The sequence below is a fragment of the Calypte anna genome, chromosome 27 (genome assembly GCF_003957555.1).
Source record: "Calypte anna isolate BGI_N300 chromosome 27, bCalAnn1_v1.p, whole genome shotgun sequence".
Lineage (NCBI taxonomy): Eukaryota > Metazoa > Chordata > Aves > Apodiformes > Trochilidae > Calypte > Calypte anna.
In genome coordinates, this window is record NC_044272.1 from 3,099,524 (window position 1) to 3,123,890 (window position 24,367).

Sequence of the window (24,367 nt, forward strand, 5' to 3'; positions counted from 1 at the left end):
AAGCCATGCCTTGCTATTGTGGTCAGAGCATAGAACTGCTCCGTCGTGGTGTGTGTGGGTTAATCTTTATCCATGTTCTTGAAAAAGAAGTGGGAATTGCTCATGCTGGAAATCACCTGGCTTATTTGGAAAGGTACTTCTGGGAAAGCAGGTTTCACATGCACCAGGGAAACCACTTTGTGCAAATCCAGGGCTCTTGGGGAAGTGGGGCAGTTGCCACTGGCTGTGGGGCGGTGGGGTTTCTTCAGCTCCTGGGAGTTTAAGCATATGGAGATTTGTTCCCCTCAGGTCCTGTCTCTAGTAGCTGTTCTGGCTCTAACTTGTGGTTTCTAATGTGCCTGACTTGGCAGTAGAAATGCTCTCCTATAGACACAACTCAAGGATTTTTAAAGATGAGGTTGACATTGAGGAGTAGGGGGTCAGACCTGGGGGGCCGGACAGGTGGTGGTTTGCTTGGTGGGTGAACTGAAAGAGAAGAGTAGTTACAGGCTGGCACTACCTCTTGCAGAACCTCAGGACTAGTTTGTGATCCTGAGGACTAGTTTGTGTGTTGCTGCTTTGGTTTTGTACCCAGCTGGCTCTGCTCAGCACGGTGCTGGTGGTGGCAGAGGGAGGATGCGGCGCCGAGCGCGGCTTAACCCAGAGCGACAACCCCGGCAGCTTTTGTCTGCCCCGTGTTCTTTTCTCTGAGTGCACCTCCTAACTTTCTCTTTTTTCCCCTTCCTTTTGCAGGCTGCCCTCGGGAGAGGCAGTGGGAGGCAGTGGAGCTGGCCTCGGCACCGGGAGAGGTTGGACTTCCCCTCTCTCTGTGCTGAATGGCTGCGATGGCGCCCGCTCTCACTGATGCAGCAGCTGAAGCTCACCACATCCGATTCAAGCTGGCTCCCCCGTCCTCCACCTTGTCACCTGGCAGTGCCGAGAGCAACGGCAACGCCAACAACATCCTCCTGGCTGCCAACGGCACCAAAAGGAAAGCCATTGCTCCAGAGGATCCCGGTTTAGATTTCCGAACCAACCCGACGAAGGAAGAGCTGGGCAAGCTGCAGCCGCTGGTGGCCTCTTATCTCTGCTCGGATGTAACATCTGTTTCTTCAAAAGAGCCTCTGAAGCTGCAAGGAGTCTTCAACAAGCAGACAGTCCTTAAATCTCACTCTCTCTTATCTCAGTCCTTCTTGAAAACAAGCGATCTGTTGGGGAGGCAGCCGGTGTTGGAATTCACTTTGGAGAATCTCAAAACCATGAGTACTAATAGCCAGCCACCTCTCCCACAAGCGCCTGTAAATGGCTTGGCCAAGAAATTGGCCAAAAGTACCAATTCAGAGCATGAAAACTCGAGTTCTCTCAATGGTGGGAAGTGTGCTCCTCCTCCTGCAGCCCTGCAGGGTGTTGACTATAACACAGGAGGTTCTGAATTGGGGGACTTGAAGTCCGGGTTGACCAATTGCACTCTTCCACACAGAAGCCTTGATGCAGAGCACCCAACTCCATTTAGCAATAATAGCACTGCAAACAAATCTTCCCTTAATTCCACGGAGCAGCAGCGGGCGCTGGAGGGGGGCAGTGGGGAGACAAGGTTGCCTGGTGTTGCTGGTCACTCTGACTTTGGGAGCAGTAAGTTGGAGGATCAGAAACCTTCTCTGCTGCCTGGTCACCACCACAGTGCTCTGGACTCGGAGGTGAGGACGAGGGCACTGCTGAGGAGGCAAACAGACATTGAGAACCGTGCCCGCAGGCTGCAGAAACGTTTGCAGGTTGTGCAGGCAAAGCAGGTGGAGAGACACATCCAGCAACAGTTGGGTGGCTTCTTGGAGAAAACTCTGAGCAAGCTGCCAACTTTGGACCCCTTGAGACAACGAAGCCAACTGATGTTGACCAGGAAAGCAGAAGCAGCCTTAAGGAAAGCTGCGAGCGAGACAGTTACTTCGGAAGGTCTGAGCAGCTTCTTGAAGAGTGATTCAATATCAGAAGAACTGGAGAGGTTCACAGCCAGTGGGATGGCCAACTTGAGATCCAGTGAGCAAGCCTTTGACTCGGATGTCACTGACAGCAGCTCAGGAGGAGAGTCTGACATAGAAGAAGAGGAACTGACCAAAGCAGACCCAGAACAACCCCACATACCACTGTGAGTAGCAGTTGTGCTTTGCTTACCTCTGGTGGGGGGAGAGAGAGAGATGAAAGGTGGCAGATGGAAAAATCTGGGGTTTTGCAGGAACATTTTCTTCTTTTGATGAGATGAGATCAAAGAAGTAATTGTTGAAACGAGTGTGGTGTGATGTGCAGCACACTTCCTAGTTCAGGCAGCACATGCAACATTGAAGATAAAATTCTTTGTGCATGCAGTAGTTGGTGGTATTCTTGTGGAGCAGCAGGTCCTGGAAATACTGGCTGGCTGAAGCAGTGCAAGCATACTGCAGATAAAACCCCATAATACAGTTGTCTTCATAATGTGTTGGATCTGTCCCCTGAAATAAAACGTTTGTCTTTTTTACAAGAAGAATCTTCATTGTAAAGCAGTTGTGTAAAATAAGGCCAGGCTGAGTCTTCATAGCTGACAGCATGCTTGTGGCTGGGGAATTACTGTTTTTTTCTTTGTTCAACTATCTGCCTAGAAAAAAACTTTTGAAAGGGTTTGGTCCAAGTGCTGGTGGAAATGTGATGTGAGTGTTTTCTCTTCTGGAATCTGGGAAATTATTGTTGGGAATTTTCTTCTTGTTGGTGAGTCATGTTAAATGATGACAACAGCCTCATAACTGTGTTGGTAATTTGATGCTGTTTGCTTAAACATCAGGTGTTAGTTTGTGTGTGTGGGGGGAAGATCCTTGTCAAGGATCTTGATCTCTCAAGAGTCTTGAGTCAAGTCAAGGAAGAAGGGAAATTTTAATTCCAGATTTTGGAAGTTTCTGAAAAATACTGAGATGAATTTCCAGGGAGAAATCCTGAGCTTGGAATTAAAAGGCCATAGCTGGTGTCTGGTCTGTGTAAAATCTTGCTTGCATGAGTAGGGGGTCTCTTCCACCCTGATGGATGTATTGAACTCAAACCTCAGGCTGTGAAGTGTGGTTACAGTCACTGCAGCACTCACAGGGGTCCTGTTTGGGGTGCAGATGGCTTTCTGACCAAGGCTGGAAATAGTCACCAGAACTCTTGCTTACCTGTGCTCTTCTGGGTTTGTTCAGATCTCACTGGGAAAATAACTGATTGTATTTTGATACCAAATAGGATTTTGGTATCCAAAGTCAAGCTGATGTCTGGTGGAGTGCTGGATGGCACAGATCCTACTGCACAACTGGGAAGGTGGATGTGGCTCCAGCATCCTCCAGGCACACACTCATATGGATAAATGCTGATCCACAGATGTTACAGCTCCTGAATATTAAATTCCAGCTAAATGTCACGTCATGTTTTAGGATGTTAGCATGGGATGAATTTCTGTCAGTGAAGTCTTCAACGTGGCATGAGTTGGGATTTCTCCCAGTGCAGAGCTAGGAGCTGAGCATCTGATCCCAGCTGGACATGAAGGACTTCTTGTGTTGGTTGAGAGTTTAATAACTTTATTCCCATCCTATAACTGTCCCAAATTTACTACTGGGATTACCAGTAAAATTGCATTTATAAATCTTTATTTATTAGAGGAGACAATTGACTGAAGTTCTGTGCAAAGTAATATTAAATTTCCCATCGTGGGGGTTTCATAGATGGGTTTCACAGATTCCTGTGTTGTCTAGCAAAGTAAAATGTCTTTGCCTCTCATCTTAATCCCAAGAGGAAGTGAGGTATTCAGAGACACCATGCATGAAATTCTTTGCTGCCTTTCCTGCCCTTTGGGTTAGTCATGGCTTTCCATTCCCCAGCCACCACAGTGCTCTTAAAAAAAGGTTTTGAAGCTAAGGAAGAGAATGATCCTGCTCTTATCTGTAGGTTCAGAGACTGCTGGGGATGCATATTCTTGTCCAGGCCCACCAAACCTTGTTTCAAGTTTATGCCTGGGGGTTTTTAGTAATTAGTCTGCCCAACATTGACTGCCCTGTTGGCAGGAGTGCTGTGACATTGGGTCTGGGCAGCTCTGGCATTACTGAAGTTGAGGCTGAATGCACATTTGTGCTCTTAGCAGAACTCCTGAAGTCAACCTTAAGCATCTGAGTAATTCTAAATATCATTCCTTTCACAGTGGTGCTAAGAGGCAGGAAGGGGAAGAGCTGACTTTTCCACTGAGAAGCTGCCTTGGGTCAGTGTATTGTACAGAACCATTGTTTTACATTTGTGGGAGCACAGAACAGCAAAGGCTTTTTATTTTATTTTATTTTATTTTTGTCCAGGGTTGCACAAATATGTCTGGATTCAGCAGCTTGCTGAATTTTCTTATTAGAATGAAGGCTTTCACCTTGATTATTTTAATTTTGATAGTGAGTGGAATACCTCAATGAGTGGAAAAACTTCTGTCTCATCCCTCAGTCATCATCCCTTGGTTTTGCATTCCTCCTGGAAACTGTTTGCTTGCTTGTGGATCTGCAGTGAGAGTTCTGCTGCAATCTGTGTGTCTTGTGGCTTGCTCTAAGTGGCCATGTCACTGTCTGCCTCTGGGATTCAAGTAGGAGCATGCAAAAGAAACAAAGACCTGTTTACATCATGCTTAGATAAGAGCTGACCTTTGAGTTTTTCTGGCATGGTGGCATTCCAGAATCAGTATCTGGTCAAGGACAGACTTTCAAACATTTCTACTTTCCTGGCTCACCTGATCTTGGCTACAGAGCAGCAGCTCCCAAAGGAATTGCATCTCTCCAGCAACACCCGGGATCAATCAGAACTTTTAAGCTGCTTTTGAAACCCTCTTAGACCTGCTGCCCAGGAAGGTGCCTAACCAGGCCATCCTGTAATGCATAAACAAAGCAGGGAGGTAGTAGTTACACCTCTGTTGGGAAGCCCTGCCAGCTATGGGCTTGGTTTAACAAGGCACTCTTGGTTCTCATGAAGCTGCTGGGGAAAGGCAGTGCACACAAGGCAGGGTTTGGTTCCTTGCTGCCTTCTTAGGTTTGTGTAGCTCAAGGACCACTCTGCTGCTTTCAGTTTGCTGGCAGATGAACAGCCTCCAGCTCTGTATTTCACAGCTAAGATCCTCTTATGTCTCACTTCACAGATGGCAGAGTTGGGAGCTGCTGGAGATTTCCTCCTGGCTGGAGGTGGGGAAGGCAGGTTGGAGCCTCCCTGGTTCAGAATCCTTGGGCGGGCTGGGACCATGGGACTGCCAAACCTGGGATGCTCTGAAAGCCCAAACACTGGTGTCAGTGTGGATGGAGCAGGAACTGCTGGTAGGGAGAGGTGGCTTGGAGCATGCAGATCCCTCCCAGTGCTGCAGGGCTCTGGGTGATGTGGTCAGGAGATGGTTAACAAGTGAACCTTCTGTTTCTGTGCCCCTGGACTAAGACACAGAAATAGGAAATGCTTCATGTGGCTTGTAGTAGTTGCTTTTCTCAGGCTGGTTGGTTCCTTTGGTTGTTGTGTTTCACTGTAAACCAGTTTCATCAGAATTTGTCAATGATTTTTTGGCTGATCAGCTGCCTGTGTCAAGCAGCAAGGTAGTCATTAGCTGGTGAGTGGTGTGCAATTCAGTGTCTGCAATTCCCCAACTTCAGTCTGTGTACCATGGAAAAAAAAAATTCCCAAAAGGGAGTGAAAATAAATATTTAATTGGAACTCATCTTTTAGTTCAGGTTTCTTAACCTGGAAAGTCACTGCTCTGATGGCAGCTGGGGCAAGGAAAGGTTTTGGTGACCCCTTTTACACCTACCATGTCTTCAGATGGGGTGGGTATGATGCCATGAGGCTTAAGCACGTTTTAATTATCCCCATCTACTGGTGGGAAATCTCAACACCCTCTGCACTTTGCTGGGAATCCTTTCACAGCCTTGGAGTCTCTGTGTGTTGCCTCCTCCCTGTACTGTGTCACCTTGTGCTGTTTGGATTTCAGAATTGCTGGGGACTTGGAGTAATAAGAAAGATGTCTCATTAAAATGTGCTTTTCTCAGGGCTAATTTCAAAGTTTTGTGTTGGGAGAAGGATGTGTGTGGAACTTGCATCAATGGTTGGTTGAGGGATTGACTGAAAATAGCTTTTAGAAATTGTGATTTATTTTTTTTTTCTCCCTTGATTGTATTTTTCAAGAGAGGGCATGATAAAGAAACCTATATTTCAAGTGCTGTTTCAAGTGATACTCAAGGGCTATTAAACAGCATTTCTCAAGTCTGTGACTTGGTGGAGCTGTGATTCAGGTGGCATATCCCACACTCTGAGTCCTAAGGAAACTTTTCCCACTGGTCACAAAAGCATTTTGCTAACTTTGATTTATGCAGAGCATTCCTAAAAGTCTCTCTCCACTCTTGATGACTTTTTCAGCCTTGATTTTTTTTGTGCTGTTCTTTTTGTTCTTGACTTCTGGCTTTACTTGCAGGTGCTGATGGCAGCTCAGGACTTAACCTTCTGCTTTTCAGCTGGGGATGGAAACTTGAGGATGCCTGAAAATGCTCAGGAGAGGTGTCCCCCCAAGAGGCTTTCATTTTAGGAGAAGAAAAAGAGAGCCAATGCTGAACTGTGTTCTTGCTTAGCATTTGACAGCAGAATAGCAGAGAGCAGTTCATTGTTCAAAAAATGCTTAATCAGGTATCCAGAGTAAGTAGGACACCCAGCAAAGCCCCTCTTAAGAAAAGAGGGCAAATGAGAAGACTGAGGAGGATCTTAAAAATAAATCACTGATTTCTCCAGTAAATATTGGTCAGAGAAGACATTTTATCAATACAGTGGGTCTCTGGGAATGGTTTCTGACTTGGATTAGAGTCTTGACTTCCCTGCAGCCCTCCCTGGGGGTCTGGCTGGGATTTGGGGTGGTTTTGGTGCACGTTGTCACCCACAGGACTTGGATAAGGCAGTGCTGTTTCATCTGAGAGGGAGCTCAGCGTTAAATTTCTCTTCCTGGGTTGGGTTAAATTGGGATAAATTTCTCCTTCCTGGGCTGTTGTCAGTTGTTTTGGGGGAATCAGTTGTTTGTGTGTGTGAAGAACAGGTGCTGTGGGGCAGGAAAATGTTGGAATTTGGGGTGGGGGGTGTTAAATGCAGACCAAGCATCTTTTTGCAGCTTTCTTGCAGATGCCTTTAGTGTTCTTGCAGGGTTTTGGGTTACTCTGCTCAGAGTCAGACCTCCTCTGCCTGTTTCTTGGGCTGTGAGGTGGATGAAAGATAAGGTGGAGAAGTGGGAATTATTTGGTGTCTGGCAGTACCAATAAACTGGGTTTTGTCTCTGTAGCTCTTGCCCAGTGGGGCAGTGAGTAACAAGAGGCTCCAGGACAGATTTTTTGGGGGGTGACACTTTGGATATGGATAGGCTTGCATAAATATTTCCTTTTTTTTTTTTTTCATTGGAAAAAGCCTGTCACAGCATCTGAAGCAGCAGAAAAAAAAAAGTGAAGCTTGTGAATGCAAACTGACATCAAAAACCTTGGTGTGGTGGCTTGCCTGCTTTCCTAGGACCTCATGTGGAATTGAACTTTGTTTAAACAAGGGAAAGGGGCCCAGTTTCGAGTTGATCTCTAATATTATAAAGTCTAATACACTGCTGTGGGGGATGGAGAAAAGACTTTGCTATTGCCTGGGTCCAGCAGCTCCACTGTGGAGCTGGGTTTTTTATCCTTCTTACTACTGACCCAAGACTCAAAATTACTGGGTGGCAAAGATGAAAACTAAAGCAATGGCAAACACAGCATTCTTTCAAGAGATACTGAAGGTGTACTTCCCAGAAGTGTTTTTCTTCCTGAGAGATTTTTGGTTTTCATTATGCAGTAACATGGGCTTTCCCCCCCCCCACTCCCTCCTCCTTCCTCCTTTGTTCTCTCCTCCAGCAGATCCATTCTGGTTTCACTAGCTCAGCAGCAGTGCTGTGCTAGACTTCCAGCTGGGGGAAAATGTTTTCCTTGCTAAACTGGCACTACCCCAAGAGATTTTTTTTTCCAAGCAGTGTGTTTTGGGCACACCCTGGCTATGGTGAGTTGTGCAAGTGTCTTGTTTCAAAGACTTTGGAGGTGGCTTTGCTTGGGCCATCCTTGGCTGAAATTAAATGAGATAAAATGAAATAAAAGAAAACTAAGAAGCTGGATTGAGTTCTCTTGCAGGATTTCTGAATGGAAGGAAGGACTTGAAAATACAAAGAGGTGGAGACCTGAATAGCTGGCAATTCAGTTGGGAACTGGGAAGAGAAACTTGGAGCTGAGTCTGTAGCACTTGCCCTTGGGGTCTGGGTCCAGATGGGATCTGGGAATGCTTCAGTTTTCCACTGGACCTGTCTCTAACATCCTCTGGTTGTGGCTCTTTACACTGGAAAGGTCTTTCAAGGTGCTTGGCATTGCTGTAATGATATGGTTTGCTTAACTAACATCCAGCTCTTCCACCCCCCCCTTTTTTCTGACCTTCTCTGTGATAAGGTTATTTTCTGGAATGTCTGCTCCAGCTTTGACCTCAGCCCTGAACAAGCTATTTATGGGAAGGGTACCTGGCACGGGTGAGTTGAGTGAAGGATTTGTGCCTGGGATTTGTGTGTAAAAAATGCTTTTCCATGAAACTGCACCACATCAGCAGTGAGGAGGGTGACACTTGGGTGAAGGAGAAGATTTAGAAGGAGATTTGTGCTCTTGAGAGCTTAAATTCACTGAGTTTGCTGCAAACATCAGGTGGCCCAACAGTTTTCCTACAAATTGAGCAAGTTGAAGGTTGGATCCCCTAAACCAGCCCCCAACTTTTGTGTTGTTACAGCAGTTGTCTGGGGCTGCTTCTTGTACCCCAGCAAGGAGGTCATCAGGGTGATGATGGATTTAAAACTCTTGTTAATTGGGAGCTATCAGGTTAGGGAGGGTGAACACCTTGGCAGATGGCTTTTTCCTCCCTGGTGCAACTGTCTTGATGGCAAAACAAGATGTTCCCTGTGATAGTGGTGGCAGAGTTTGGCTGGCACATCTCCTGATGCTTCTGAAGCAAATGAATTTCTCCTCTCTTCCCAATGAGCACAAGTTTGCTCTTCCTAGAAGCTGAAATTCTCTTCTAGTTGAAATTCTATTGAAATTCCATTTCCAAAAGTGCTTCAATCTCTGAGATTTAGCCCATTTTTTAAAGAGCTGCAGCTCCCCTTCTCTGTTAAAACCATGCATTTTTACAGTGTAAAATAGATAATTTGAGTTGTCTGGCACTTCTCTGGTGGAACAGTCGAGGGGGTGGGAGGAAGGGGATGGGTTTGACACAGATCTTGCTGCATTTTCAGGTGTTTCCTTGCAGCACTGAGTTTGTCAGATAGTTCTTAGTCTCATTTGACTTCTTAAAAAGGAGAGGATTTGTGACCTGTGGCTTCTTTTGGCCACTTGTTTAATAACATATTCAGGAACTTCAAGCAATAAACAAAAACCTGGTCAGTGTAATGGTGGCCTTTTTTATTTAGTAAACTCAAAACATTTACTAAATGAGGAATAAAGAGGATGAGGGTATTTCTTCTGTAGCAGAGCTTTAGGTTTATTTATGTCATTTTAGCAGTTGCCATAGTAACACAGAAAGATGCTGAAAGAAATGTTGCAGGGATCTTATTTGTATAAGGAAGAACATTAAAATATTAATGGAAGGCAGTGTGAATTGGAGGGAAGTCTAATTGTGTTTTCTGTTGGGAGCAAAAAATGGATTCTAGGTGGAAGAAAGTGATTTAATGTATTGTCTGGCATCAACAGCTGTCTGCAGACTGAACTTGTCTTGCCCAGCAAACAAAAAATAGGAGAACTTCAGTCATCTTGGGTACCTTTGCCACAGTCTTTCCTCTCTTGACACTCCAGTTTTGCTGATATTTGTTCTCCAGCTCTAAAAAATATTTTATCTGAGAAGTACTTTCCATCCCAACCCCTGTGGGGTTGGAGTTTGCTTCTTTATTTCATGATATTGGTTAAATGTTTGGAGCTCATCCCCCATCTGCCTTCATGGGAGTCTCTCAGCTTTGTTGGGTTAAAAATTAGATGTCTCCATTTAGAAGTTTTGTAGGAGAGCAGCTCACAGCTTTACAAGCAATCTGCATTCACTGAATTCCCCAGTGGCTGCTGCTAAATGACCAATATTGAGTTTTTGCTGGTGTTCCATTGCATTACCAAACCCAATCCACTCTTGAGTAAGAAGCAAAAGGGTTTTGTGGAGATGCAATAGGCATAGATCACAAAAAAAGACTTTTTCTTGGAGAAAAAGGGTTTAGAGAGGTAAGTTTGTGTGCATATGTTGAAGTGGGTGGGAGTTGGAGTGGTGGATCAGAAGCTGTCCACTTCACCTCCTATTTCCACCCAGTTTGGTGAAAAAAGGCTGTAAAGGGCATGTGCTTTGAGTGACTTTGCAATTAAATCACTTGTAGGAACCTGGCAAGAAATTCCCACTTTCCAGATTAGTTTAGAGAGCAGCACACAAATGCTTCACTTCCCTCTATCTTACCTGTGGTTTCCTCTTAGCAAGTTGGATATTTAATTTTAATTATTAAGTATTAAGTCTTAGGAGCTGCTGCTCTTGCCCTGATACTCTGGGAAGCTGCTCTGAGTTGATCCCTGCCATGGTTTGTGCTCTCTGGATGCAGTGGAGGTGACAAACTTTGGTTGTTCTCTGGGCTCTGTGCAGCCACTTTCTCTTTTTTCTCTCTTTTAATTGCAAAGCTGGGGTGTAGCAAGAACCCTTCCTGCCCTGCCCTTGGCTCCTGTCTGCATCAGGTGATAATGTTCCATCTGCCCATTTAACTTGGGAGAGGACACCTCCTCTCAGAGCAGCAGCACCCATCCAGCTTGGTTCCTGGGCATCTGGTGTTGCCAAAACTGCTGCTCCTCCTCCCTCTGCTTGTAGGCTCTGAGTGGGTTGTTGGGATGGGGGGGTGGTTAGAATGGGGAGGTTGTTAGGATGGGATGGGATGGTAGGATGGGATGGGATGGTAGAATGTGGGGGTTGGTTGGATGAATGGTAGGATGGGGGGGTTGTTAGGATGGAAGGGTTGTTAGGATGGGATGGGATGGTAGGATGTGGGGGTTGGTAGGGTGAATGGTAGGATGGGGGGCTTTGTAGGATGGGTGGGTTGTTAGGATGAATGGTAGGGTTGGTAGGATGAATGGTAGGTTGGGGGGTTTGTTAGGATGTGGGGGTTTGTTAGAATGTGGGGGGTTGCTAGGATGTGGGGGGTTGCTAGGATGTGGGGGTTGGTAGGATGGGGGAGTTGGCAGGATGGGTGGCATGGTGGGATGGGTGGGTTGGTAGGATGGGTGGTTTCACTTCTAGAGGCTGCATGTCCCCTAGAAGTTGGTTCTTCCTGCATTATGCCACCTAAAAGTACACTGTAGGAAAAGCTACCAAGTTATAACTAAACCCAGGCCTTGCATCAAGACTTTTTTTTTATTTTTTGATTTGAAAATTTCCTTCTTCATTCTAGGTGGCAGAAGCACTCTGGGCTGTTGTCACCCACAGTAATTGGCCTTAAAAGTGGTTGGGATGGAGGTTGTTGTGTTCAGAGATGGGTCCAATGGTCCCTGGGGGCCTATGTCTTATTTTCCCAAAGGAATTATGGCCCCAGGGGCACCCCGAGTCTCTATCCATGGCCATTCCTTCAGGTCCTGTCCTGCTGTGGGTGCTCTGGGTGCTGTGTTAACCCCATGGAGCAGGGCAGGAGGCTTCAAAGGTGCTTTGGTGCTTGGTGCTCTTGAGCTTCTGATATAATTCACCTCCTTAGGACCCAATTCCTGATCTGGGTGGTTTGATGGGAAGAGATAATGGCTCTCCAGGTTCCTAGTGCCTTGTTTTTCTGCTGCAGGGATCCCACCCCAGTGGCCAAGGGGAAAATATTTCTTGTTTTGCAGCCATTGCTATTCCTAGGCTGGGACAGTAGCAGGAATAAAAGTAGCCCCAGCTAAATCTGCCTATTTTGGTGTGAATTGGAGCCCTTCTCCATGTGACTTCTGCTATTCCAGTGCTGGCTATTTCAAAAAAACTGAGACAATTGGGCTTCTGTGAATCTGCATTTTGAATGCAGAACACTTGCAGGGCTCTTGCTCCATGTATGCAACATTTTGTGGTATTAGCTTTCTACTGTCTCAGGCTCAAACAAGAAAATTATTCTCTTTCTGCTCCTTCTGTGTTGTAGGTAGCTCTCCCAGCACTTGCAGAAATTTCTCCAAATGAAAGGATAAATTCTGTTTTTACTGAGCTAACAGAAAATAGTTTGAAGGAGCAACCCCACTAGGACTTGCAAGTCATAAACTACTTTTTCTGTGTCAATCTGTATCAATTGATACAGATTAATTTCCAAGTATTTTTCATCATAACATAATGCACCTGGCTGTCATCTTAAGGGTTCATTTTTCATGTATTGGTCAAGGCCTTACCATTTAAAATAAAATCTATCTGAGTAGTAGTCAGCCACTTAAAGAAAATTCTTCAGGGTGATGATTCATATTGTGCCTAAAGACAGCTTTGCATATTCAACCCTCACTGCCTCCCCCTCCCATCCCCCTCTCCCTGCCTCTGGAAATGGGCAAGAAGCCCAAACCAACTTAACTCTTGGTTATTTAAACCTATTTTTTAATAAATTCTACTAGTAGACCTTCTTATCTGAAGGCTTTGCTTGATGTTGCCTTGTGCATTAGGTCTTGAGCTGCCTTAGGAAGTGTGTAACTTTGCTTGGTTTTTTGTTTGTGATTTTTTTTTTTCTTTCAGCTGCTTTCTTTATGAACGTGAGCAGTTCTGTGAATTCTTCCTACCAGGCTGAAATTCCATCTGTCTCCAGTTACAGGGGCTCTGTACTTGATCACTCTTCTGTGTGAATCTCTGACTTCTCCAACGTGCCCTAATGCTCCCCCCTTTCTCTCCTGGGTTATCTCTGCTTTTGTATTCAAGTCCAGACCTTTTTATTATAAAGACTTATTAATCTAAGGAGTTCTAGTTAGTTTTGCACCTCATTCTCCTGTGTGCTGGCTGGTGAGGTAGCATTTATTTTCAAAATAAGGTTCTCAGGAGAGGCACAGCTTTTATAACCCAATCTAGTTGTCATGGCTCACATCTGCTTCCCCCCCCCTTTTTTTTCTTGTTGTTACCAGGCATCCTTTGGTTCTGGTAAATTCCTGAAACCAAATGCCACTCCAAGCAGGGTACAGGTAAGCCCTAATCAGATTATCTGCTCTGCAAATGGAGTTGCTTATTTTACCTTGGTTTTCTTGTGCTTGAGCAAGTCCATTTGTCTGCTAGGAGAAGCACTCTCCTCTAATTAAAAAGAAAAAGGAAAAGTGACTTTTATGAAGCCAGGACAAAGGCTTAGTGAAAAATATCAATTGTGTTTGCTCAAATTCTCTCTGTGGATGAATTTCTTTCCCCTGTTTCTATGAATTTCTTTGCCTTCTCTCCCATGGGCAGTGATTTCATGTTTGCCACCTCCTCCACTCTGTCTCCTGGTAACTTCAGAACTTCTTCTGGACTGAGGTTTGCACAACTTGGGTCAGCATTTAGGGTAGACAGGGACTTCCTTCTTTTCTCCATCTTTCCCACAACCTAAAAAGAGTTCTATCTGGAAGCTCTTTAGTGCTCAGTGATGCAGATCCTAGAGTGGGGAACACAGGCACAAAATTTGGTGGTGTTTCTTTTGTTATTGGTATTATTATTATTATTATTATTATTATTAATTATTATTATTATTGTCATCCCTGTGAAACCTTAAGTAGTAAATTCCCAGAAACTTTTAGTTGTGATATTCAGAGCAAGACTTCAGCAGCTGGGGAGGGAACTCCACTCTGTCTCTCTCTCCAACCAAGTGGTCCCCACTAATGAGAGCCATAGGAATCCTTTCTTTATTGTTTTCCTCTGATGTTGCAGCATTCCTCAAAATCACTTTCATCTAGTTCTTGTCTGCTTGTTAACAACCAGCTGCATCCAGAGCACTTGGCTACTTTAAAATGTTTGCCTTATATAATTGAAACTCTTCCCCCCCCCCCCCCTCCCTTTTTGGAGCTTTCTAGTAGGATTTTTTTTCTTCCCCTCTGATGTATGTGTTTGAATTTCTCAACTAGTCAAATTAGTACATAAAGTAATCTGGTCTGAGTCTTGCTGTAGTAATATTACTGGAAAAATGTTTGTTTTCACTTAAATTTATTAGATCTGGGAGAAAACTATTTAATCTTCCAGTCTGAGAGACTGAAAATTTCCAGGAATTCAGATCCAGTAAAGCTTTTTCTCCCAGATTTTTTTTTTCCTTCTGATCCTGCAGAGATTGAGTTTTAAAGGGAGTTGGATGCTTATTGCCCAGCTCTGGGGATTCTGGTCAGATGAGAACTGCTGGGATGTGTGTGTGTGTGTGTGTGTGTCTGTCCCTGCTGCCCTTGAGAACTGCTGACCTGGTACAAATGGGAGCATTAATTGAAGTAATGGAGCTCTCCTGTGTTTCACTTCATTTCTGAGAGTTAACTGCTCCAAGAGCATCTTGCTCTGTTTGTTTAGCTGATGCTTGGTGAGATAAAGGAGGTTCTGAGAATTTGTGATTATCTACTTAACTGTGGCTTATGCTCTTGTCTCTTACAATGCAGTGGAGCAAGGAGGTAGCACCCCTCCTCCTCCTCCTTCTCCTCCTCCTCCTCCTCTCTGCTGTGAAGAACAGCAGCTGCCTGACTTTCCCAAGGATTAATCATCCCCATCCTGCCTCTGATCAGTTTTTAACACACATTAGGACAGAGAGCTGAACAGAAGAATCTTGGAGAATGTTAAAAAAACAACCCCCCACCAAAACAAACCTGGAAAACCCTCCCCTAGGTACACCCTTGTAATTACCTGTTAGCATAATGCTGGCTAATACCACTTGTAAAGGCCTGGCATTTGTTGCAAGAGGTTGTACAGTAATTTCAGAGGGATATTTTTTCTTTGTACCAAGGTCTGTCTGTCTTATTTTTAGGTTAGAGCATCCCATCAGCTCTCCTACTCCCTGTGAACTTCTCACCCTTTGAGTGAGATGCTGGTACTGACAATGGCTGCATTATGGTTCTGGTCCTTACCACAGCTTGTTCCAGCTATGCTAATGAAAAAAATTTGTTATATCTCTTCCAGAACTGGGAATCCTCTAGGTCTGGGGAAGTGAAAATGTGTAATAGTTTGGCAGTTCAGCTCACTTGGCCCTTTGGAGGCTGTGGAGTAATCAACTTGCAGTGATTTCTCTTTGTTTCCAATACAATTACTTTTGTGTTGGCTTTTGTTGGGAAATGCTTGGCTTCAAAGTTTTTGAATGCATTTGAAAATGCCCCATGTGTTTACTCTTTCTTCTGACATGTTGACATGAGTCAGAAGGAGAGGGTTGTCCTAAAGCAGCAAAACCTCAGGTTCAGCCCAGTAGAATTTGCTGGGATGGAGATTCAGCTGATCCATAGGGTGAGTGTGCATCAGACCTGCTGCCAGCCTGACAAAGTTGTGTGCAGCAGGTTATAGAAATCCCAATAGGTTGAGAATCTGTGTTCTGTTCTTTGCTTTGTGTGAACCTTTTAATATTTTATCAAGCACTAAGGGCCAGGAGATGACATAGTACTATAAATACTTCCATTTGCTGCCTTTGCTTGTGGCTTGCTTGACTGAATGTTGCCCCAACTCTGTTTTTTGGCTCTTGTCCTGGCTTTTAGGTTTGTCAATGTGACATGGCTCTGCTTGTAAAGGAAAAATAAAAAAGAAAAATCTAGTATTCATAGAATCATAGAATCATAGAATTAGCCGGGTTGGAAGGGACCTCAGAGATCATCTAGTCCAACCCTTGACCCACCGGAGCAGTTGCTAGACCATGGCACTGAGTGCCACATCCAGTCTTTTTTTAAATGTCTCCAGGGACGGAGAATCTACCACCTCACCGGGCAGTCCATTCCATAGCCTGATCACCCTCTCCGTGAAGAAATTCTTTCTAATATCTAACCTAAACCTCCCCTGGCACAACTTAAGACTGTGTCCTCTTGTCTTGTTGAAGGTTGTCTGTGAAAAGAGTCCAGTTCCCACCTCGCTACAGCCTCCTTTCAGGGAGTTGTAGACAGCAATGAGGTCTCCCCTGAGCCTCCTCTTCTCCAGGCTGAACAGCCCCAGCTCTCTCAGCCTCTCCTCATAGGGCCTGTGCTCGAGTCCCTTCACCAGCCTGGTTGCCCTCCTTTGGACCTGTTCCAGGACCTCTACATCCTTCTTAAACTGAGGGGCCCAGAACTGGACACAGTACTCGAGGTGTGGCCTCACCAGAGCTGAGTACAGGGGCAGAATCACCTCCCTGGACCTTCACTTCTATAGGAAAGTGTAACTCAGGGTAAGGAGTGGCTGTAAGGTAGGTAACACTCCATTCACTCCCTCTTCAAAAAATAAGGAAACCTTCCTGAAGTAAACACATCTCTTACAAAGATCTCCTGAGGAGACTGATTTCATGATTTTCTGAGAAACTGAGGAGGATTTGGGGTAATGATGGAAGCTCTGACATGTTTCAATGCTGCCAATCAAAACATCTACTAAAAATACCCCATCTTCTAGAAGAATCTATTCCTGCCAATCAGAGCCTGATATTAAATAACATCCTGTTGATTGCAAAGGATCCAAATTAAAGAAATAGACCAATATTCATCTTTTTTCTGCCTTTCCCAGTCTTTCCCAAATTGCTGGCTGTTTGTTGCAGGCTTCACACAGGATGCAAATAAAATCAGTCTGAGCATGAGATCCTTCCAAAAATGTGGTACTTGGACTGCAGGGGAGTTTGCTCAGAAGGTGGGAACTGGCTTGCTTTTCTCTACAGAGCTTTTTTTTTATCCTTTTCTGTGGCATGCTTTGGTGTCTTGGCATGAAATAAACATTATCTCGTCCTTTTCAAAAGTCCTGAAGTAAGAGAGTGTGTCTTGGCTGAACCTGGCTGAAAGGGCTGGGGAAAATCTTTCCAAGAAAAATAAATTTCTGATGGAGCAGCCAACAGTTTGTATGACATGAAGCACTTCTGGAGGGATGGGGGTGGGACAAAGGGAGCTTTGATTTGGCTCTGGGAAATAGGGGTGAAAAAAGAGGATACAGTTAAGATAGAGCCACCTCCCTGAGCCTAAAATAATTGAGTTCTTGGTGTTTTCTCACCAGTTCTTCTTCCTGTGGTATCTCTTCTCACCCTTTAACCTGTGTTTTGTAATCTTCTTTTAGAAAAGCATCTCCTGTTTCTAGGGGTGTCTGCTGAGCCTGGCAACAGGGATGAGCTCTCATGTCGTGATAAAGGCACCTGCCCAGGAGGGACAACATTGCCCCAAAGCTCTGGCAGGGAAAGGGACCTGGGAGTCTGGATTGCCAGGAAGCTGAAGAGGAGGCAGCAGTGTGCCCAGGTGGCCAAGAAGGCCAATGGCATCCTGGGCTGGCTGAGGAAGAGCGTGGCCAGCAGGTCCAGGGAAGGGATTCTGCCCCTGTGCTCATCCCTGGGGAGGCCACAGCTTGAGTCCTGTGTCCAGTTCTGGGCCCCTCAGCCCCTCAGGAAGGAGCTTGAGGTGCTGGAGCAGGTCCAAAGGAGGCAACTGGGCTGGGGAAGGGACTGGAGCACAGATCCTGTGAGGAGAGGCTGAGGGAGCTGGGGGTGTTGAGGCTGGAGAAGAGGAGGCTCAGGGGAGACCTCATCACTCTCTGCAACTCCCTGAAAGGAGGTTGGAGCCAGGGGGGGGTTGGGCTCTTTTCCCAGGCAACTCTGAGCAAGACAAGAGGGCAGGGTCTCAAGTTGTGCCAGGGGAGGTTTAGGTTGGAGATGAGAAAGAATTTCTTTCTGGAGAGGGTGATCAGGCATTGGAATGGGCTGCCCAGGGAAGTAGTGGATTCTCCGTGTCTGGAGATCTTTCCAAAGAGCCTGGATGTGGCACTGAGTGCCATGGGCTGGGAACTGCAGTGGGAGTGGATCAAGGGTTGGACTTGATGATCTCTGAGGTCCCTTCCAACCCAGACAATTCTAGGATTCTGTGATTCTATGAATCTCACAGAGCTGCTGGTGTTGGTTTCCTGGGGCTGTAAAAACCTGATGGGGTTACTGGGATGCAGTTCCTAGGGCTTTGTTTAGGGAGAGAAGAGAGCTGGAAAAGAGCGGCGGTGAAAAGGGCTGATTTCCCCAGGCTGTTTTCTGTCTTCTTCCCAGGTGGGGTGCCATTGGGATCATCTTTCCCAGCTTCTCTGTGGTTGCTTCTTCTCTTTCTCTTCCTTTTCCTTCAGTCTTGTGGTTTAGGGACTCCCCCGTTTGCATTAACATCAGGGAGGAGCAGCCTGGCAGTGGCAAACCTGCCACGTCTGCTTGATCCAAACCCGCATTGTCCTTGACAAGGAAAGAGCCTTCCAGTAATTCACCTTGCCAGCAAGAAAGAGGATTTTTACATTTATTTATTTTTTTATTTTTTTTTTAAAGGCAGCTGAGCTGCCTGAAATCAGTGCAGTGCTTACTGACACCAAAGGGGGATGTACTTTTGGGGGTAGGAGATGCTGCTTCCTTGCTGAACACAGCAGTTTCTTTCTTTCAGTCTATTTGAAAACCAGGAATGTGGTTGGGAACTCAATATTTTGCTTTTTTGCTCAGTGCCTTGACATAGTAGAAAGCCTCTTGGACTTTGGCAGAATAAAACTAGGGATCTCCCTGTATCTTCATGAGGTAAAATTAATACCACATTCTGTGTAGCTTTTTTAATCAAGAATCAGAAGCATTCTGCAGGGCTGTGTTTAATTACTGAAGTACTGTGGGCAGGTTAAGATGTGCAAACAGGCCAACAAAAAGCTGAAGGATAATTCAGGTAGCACTGGGATCAGAATCAAGCTGGGGGAACCCTGAGTCACAGAAATAAATGTGGTTGCCAGGAGGTTTACCAAGCAGTAGCCAAATCTGACTGTTCTAGAGCAAAAATGGTCTTGTTTGCTCTTGTTGATGTAAAATCCCTTTTTTAGCTGTTTGCTTTTTAAGCTATAAGGAGTTATGAATGACTTGTATGAATTTATAGCAAGTTGTGAAAGCCTCAAAGGATTTATAAGCATTTTGGAGTGTGTGTGTGGTATACAAGGAACTTCTTTTAAAGAAATCTCTGTTTTCTTCCTTGCTTCTGAGGCCTTGGCTTTGCTCTCTCTAGTTCTAGGTATGGTTGAGTTCACTGGCTGAAATACCTTTTTGTTTCATCTGAAATACCTTCTGTGATGTAATCAGAATATCATTTTATTAAAGCAACTTCAAAGAAGGAGAAGGGAGAGAGGTATAGATGAATAAATTAAAAAAAAGTGCATTTTGTGAGTTTGAACATCAAATCTTCACGGGTGTGACAAGTTGCTGAGAGTACTGCCAAGCCACCAAAAATGCCACCTGCTTTATTTCTTAAAATATAAAACCCAGTCTTCTTCTTGCTCAATATTTTTGTTGCACAGAGGGAGTTGGGCTGGACTGCATAACTCTTCCTGTAGCCAGGTGAGTGGCCTTAAAAAGAAAGTATAAAAACTAAGAGTGCTCTTTGTGTGTTTCACTCATTGCTTAGAGGGCTGATTAAATTTTGAAGAATGAGGCTAAACACCTCTTCTAAAACTCATCTTCATGTGGGTAACAATACACAAAATCCTTCAACGTGGCTTGAATTCTTGGTTTGTTTGGAGGAGAGTTCAATGGTCTTTCAGGATTTTTTGGTCTCCTTTATTTGTAGCTTGTGGTTTTCAGAAATTCAGTGAATTTTGTCACTTCAGCATCACTTTTCTGAGAAGTTCTGCTGGTGGAGCAGGGTTTAAAGCACACAGCTCTTATTCTGCTCCTTCTACCTTGGCATTTTTGCTGGGCCACCTCTGCTCTCCCCTTTCCAAGTTGAAGATAGAGCTCTTAACCCCCCTTTCTTAAGAAAAATAAAACCCAACCTCAAAACTCTGTTTACACTCAACTTGCTCAGCAAGTGGAGCATCTGGAATTGCATGAATTTGTTTGTCAACAGCACTTTGCAAAGAGGCCTGAAGATACTTTGCCTTGATCCAAGTGATTCTCAGGAATTTGCAGTCTTTCCAGAAAGCTGCTGCTGAAATGGGATTTTGTGCTTTCCAGAAAAATCTGTTTCCAGTTGCATAGATTTTTTTAATAGGGGTGAAGCAGCTCTGTGTTCACTGGATAGGGGCTATTTAAATGCTGGTCAAACTCTTGGGAAAGCTGAAGGTGGAATCAATTAACATCTTTTTTTCTTCTCTTGCTCTCAGACTTGTCCTTTCCATTCCTCTAGCATTTTGAATATTAGACCTTGTAGCTCCAAATGTCAGAGTTTGCTGCCTGGCTTTTGGGAGCAAGGTAACAGAGCACCCAGTCCAGCTCCTGCCCTGCTGGTATTTTAGTTATTTTTTTATAATTTGCTATGGCAGGAGCATAGGGCTGTTACATTTAAAGGCAGGACATGGCAAGAAGCAGCCAGGCTTCAAGCTTTGCTTAATAAGCCTTCAAGTGGAATTAAGGAGTTGCAAATAAATTTGCTCTTAATAAACTGAGTGCAGTTACCAGTTTGTCCAGAACTTCATTTACAAGGTGGAATAGACTTCTTGCAGCTTGTTTTGGAGGTTCTGCTTGTGTATCTGAGCTTGGAAATCATAATTACTTTGCCACTTTCTGGAGATGGAAGTCTGGAGCACTGTGGAGGTAAAACTCTTCCCAGAATCAGTTCCCTGCAGCTTTTTAGCTCCCATGAGCCTTACTCTTTTTTTTTTCTTCCTCTTTCCCTCTTTTTTTTCTTCCCTTCCAAACTATGAAGTGTGTGGTATTGCACTTTTAACCAAAGATGGTTTATTTCTCCTAGATCTCCTCTGTCTCAAGTTGGGGTTGTAACAAGGATTCCTATGGCCCAAACTCTTCAAGGATGAGGCTTATGCAGTCTTAGGAGGAACAGTGAGCATAGTTTACTCCCAAAGATTTCTTTTTAGAACAGAATAAGCACAGATAATTCTTGACCAAAGCCCAAATGGCCTTTGCAGCATTGCTTTTTTTTTTTTCCTTAGAGAAATAATGGGAAAGTGCTACTCAGAGAGGTAGAAATTATCTAACTAACAAAATCTAACTAACCATCCTCTTGTAACTCTTCCCTGGTGAACATGAAGCATCTGTGCTGTCTGTATAATTATTTACACTGGGTTGAGAAAGACTTTGGATCCAAAAGAATCATGGTGGCATCTTCATCTTCAACTGGGATGGTCTCCTCTTCCCTTGGACTTAAGAAAGGGGTTTCTTGGGCTGCTGTGACCAGCTCTGCTCTGCTGTCTGAGCTTTTCTGCTCTTAACAGGTGTTTCCCTGAAAATATGTGCTAGTATTTTCTGTCTGCTGGGAAGGAACAGTATTCCTTTGTTTCTGGTTGGCAAGAGAAGGGAAGGCAGCCAAGTTCAGGGCTGCTTCATGGCAGAACATATCTCCTGGCTTTGAAGTTATATACTTCTTAAAGTCAGATCACCTACCCTGCAGCTTGGGAATTGTTTATTGAAGTCACTGAAATATGTTCTAGGTAGTGTCACGTATTGCTACTGAAATTTAGTCCTCTAAAAATCTGTCTTTTGGTTTGTTTGGTTTTGGGGTTTTTAAATTGGTTTGGATTTTTTGGTGGGTTTTTTGTTGTTGTTGTCTTGGTTTTTTTTTTGTTGATGCTGTGATGAGAAAGAAACAATGTTTTGCATCCTTTTAGGTGCTGTATAGCAAACCCCAAAATTCCCTCTCTGTTCTCAGATGCCAACTCTGCCAAATCCTTGTGCTCTAATGCTGGGTAAAAAGACACCTAAAGATTGAGCATCTCTTTGATTCCAAGGAATCCAAAGCCAAGGCTTCAATGCAAAGAAATGATTGCCTGTCCAAATCAAACAAACCATTGTACAGGTGGTATTTTCTGGAGGGTGTTCAGATGGAGTTGATGATTTACCTGTTCTTTTGCCTGGGAACCTCTGAACCTGGGTGTGCAGTTGGTAGCTGAGAAAACCCAGGGTGTGGGAGTTGGGAGGAAGGTGGCAGCTGAGTGGGTTTGTGAAGGTTGTTGTTTTTTTTTTTATTACAGGTTTTGGGAGACAGAACTTGTAGAAGATTTAACCAAACATTGTTTCCTTTATAGCAGTTGAATTTCCAGGGGAAGGGGTTGTGTCCTCTCCATCTCCTTTTCCAAAGAAGAGCTGGGAAAAACCCTGAGTTGGGCTGCTGCAGGTGAAGAGCAATGAATTGACTTCACCAAACCTCTGCTCAGGCTTCCTAAAAGCTCCCAGCACAAGCTCCTTCTTTTCTCCATCTGAAGCAGGTCTGACTTCTCCTCCTCCTGAAGGATCAGGAACAGGTTCATGGCACTTGATGTGACCACTCCCTGGTGTCAAACTCCTGTGGAGCAGAGTCCACGGGGTTCCCTTTGAGCTCTCTGAGCTCTCACCACCCACATTCTCAGGCTGCTGGCTTGCTGGAACACCTTTGGTACATTTATGAAGTTCTTTATTAGGTTTTAGCTTTTTTAAAGTGTCCTTGCTTTGCAGCAGCTGTAGCTTTCTGGTGTGCTGCAGAATGTACCAAAATACACCTTTTTTTGTGTTTTTTTTCCCTAAATTGGAAAGAAAAGCCTTTGGAAGAGGGAGAGGGGGTTAATGCACTGTTTGATCAGATGTTGGCTTCCTTCCCAACCTCAGGGTTGGGATCCTTTGTAGCCCAATTGCTTAAGAACAACAAGAGCAGGGAAGATCTGAACCCATCCCAGTGCTGCTCGGAGCCTCTGGTGGTCGCCCCTGCTCTGTGAACTTCAAATAGTTGGTGTTTGTTTCTGAGAATGTCATGAACTCTGTGGTTTGTGTTCTTTGAGGCAAACCTCTGGAATTGAGTCTTAAATCATGTGTGGATGGCTAATGTAAAACATCCTTGGAATTTGCAGCTGATCCTTTTCTGCATGGAAGAGTGTGCTCATGCATCCAGCCTGGGTTTCTCTTCTGCAGGAAGGACCATGCCCACGAGTTGGACCCTTGGAGGATGATTTCTTAGGGCTGAAAGTGCTTGTGAGCATTCTTGAAACAATTTGCTTTTATTTCCTCCTCAGGTCTTGCCAAATATCCTGAAGCTCTGTGTTCACCTCCTCTCCCCAGTGGTGTTGGGAGGTGTTGGGTAGAGCCAAGCCCCTGCTTCTGTTCCAGTTACTCTGAAAGCAAAGAAGCAAAGCTTTAAGTGGTACTTTTAAATTTCCTTGTTGGACAGTTGAGAAGCCACACAGGAGAGAGACTTCATGATTTATTTATTTTTTATATATATATCTGCACTCTAACTGCATGGGGAAGATTTTCCCTTGCAGCTCTTCCCCTCTTAAACACCAGAGAGGCTGTAGTGAGGGTGTTTTGTAGAAAGTTACATTTAAATAGTATCTTGGATGCTCAGACCATTTGAAATGTTTGTGAAAATGTGTAAAAGCTTCACCAGCATTTACCCTTTCCTCCTTTTCAGGAAAATGAGTGTTAACATCTCAGTGACTTGCAGCTGTGGTTTATGGCTTCACCAACTGCTTATTTTTGGTGTGATTGCAAACACTTGAACATCTTCTTGTTCTCATTAGGTTAAGGCAGGCTCCATCCCTCAGTAGGAAAAGCTCCAATCATGAACTTTGGATTCAAACATGTGAAACACTTGTGGGGAGATAAATTGGGATAGAAACCAGCTGCTCCCTTGCAGCTCTGCCTCTTCTTGCCCTCTTGGATTTGCCAGGCAGGGATAAATAAGGTGTTTTATGTTGCTTTGGGATGGGGCAGTACAAGAGGCAGGTGCTGTTCCTCATGGAACCCAATCATGCTCTGCTTTGCTTCATCAGCACTGAGTTTGTGAGCTCCTTGCTCCTGTTTTGCAGTGGAGATGCTTGAGATGGGAATTTCAGAGGCTGAAAGTGATTTCTAAATGTTAAATCTGTTTTTTTTCTAATGTTAAATGCTGGTTTCTAATGTTAAATCTGGTTCTTTCTAATATTAAATGCTGATTTCTGATGTTAAATCTCATCTTTCCCTTGAACAGATGAAAATGGGCCATGCATATGGTTGCCTCTTGTCCTCCTGGCACACATAAATCCTAATGATGGATTTTGACCTCTGTTACTCCAAAAAAAAAAACCCCAAAACTGCTCAGCTTCAGCTCAAGGGCACTGCTGGTGTTTCAGTGCATCCTTTGTGCTGTTTGCATGGCCCTGGGGAGGGCTGCAGCTGCTCTGAGCTCCTTTGCTGGGCATTGCCTGGTGATCAGTTTGTTTGCAAAGTGGGAGTGTGTTGAAAAGGTTCTGGAATCAGCTGAGATACCTGACATTGGCTCTCTGATTTCTGTGTTGTGGTATTTTAAGTTCAGACTTAAGGGACTTGGTG

General features: G+C 44.6%; 1 protein-coding gene across 4 annotated transcripts in view; it reads left to right on the plus strand.

Annotated features, from left to right (window-relative positions):
- KANSL1 (KAT8 regulatory NSL complex subunit 1) overlaps positions 1 to 24,367 on the plus strand; it is a 105,210-nt gene that overhangs the window by 24,002 nt on the left and 56,841 nt on the right. For all 4 annotated transcript variants that reach the window (XM_030466100.1, XM_030466099.1, XM_030466101.1 and 1 more), the window contains exon 2: positions 733 to 2,122. In XM_030466100.1, coding sequence (XP_030321960.1) covers positions 816 to 2,122 — 1,307 coding nt within the window. In that variant the 5' untranslated portion in view covers positions 733 to 815. The remainder of the gene's footprint in view (positions 1 to 732; positions 2,123 to 24,367) is intronic.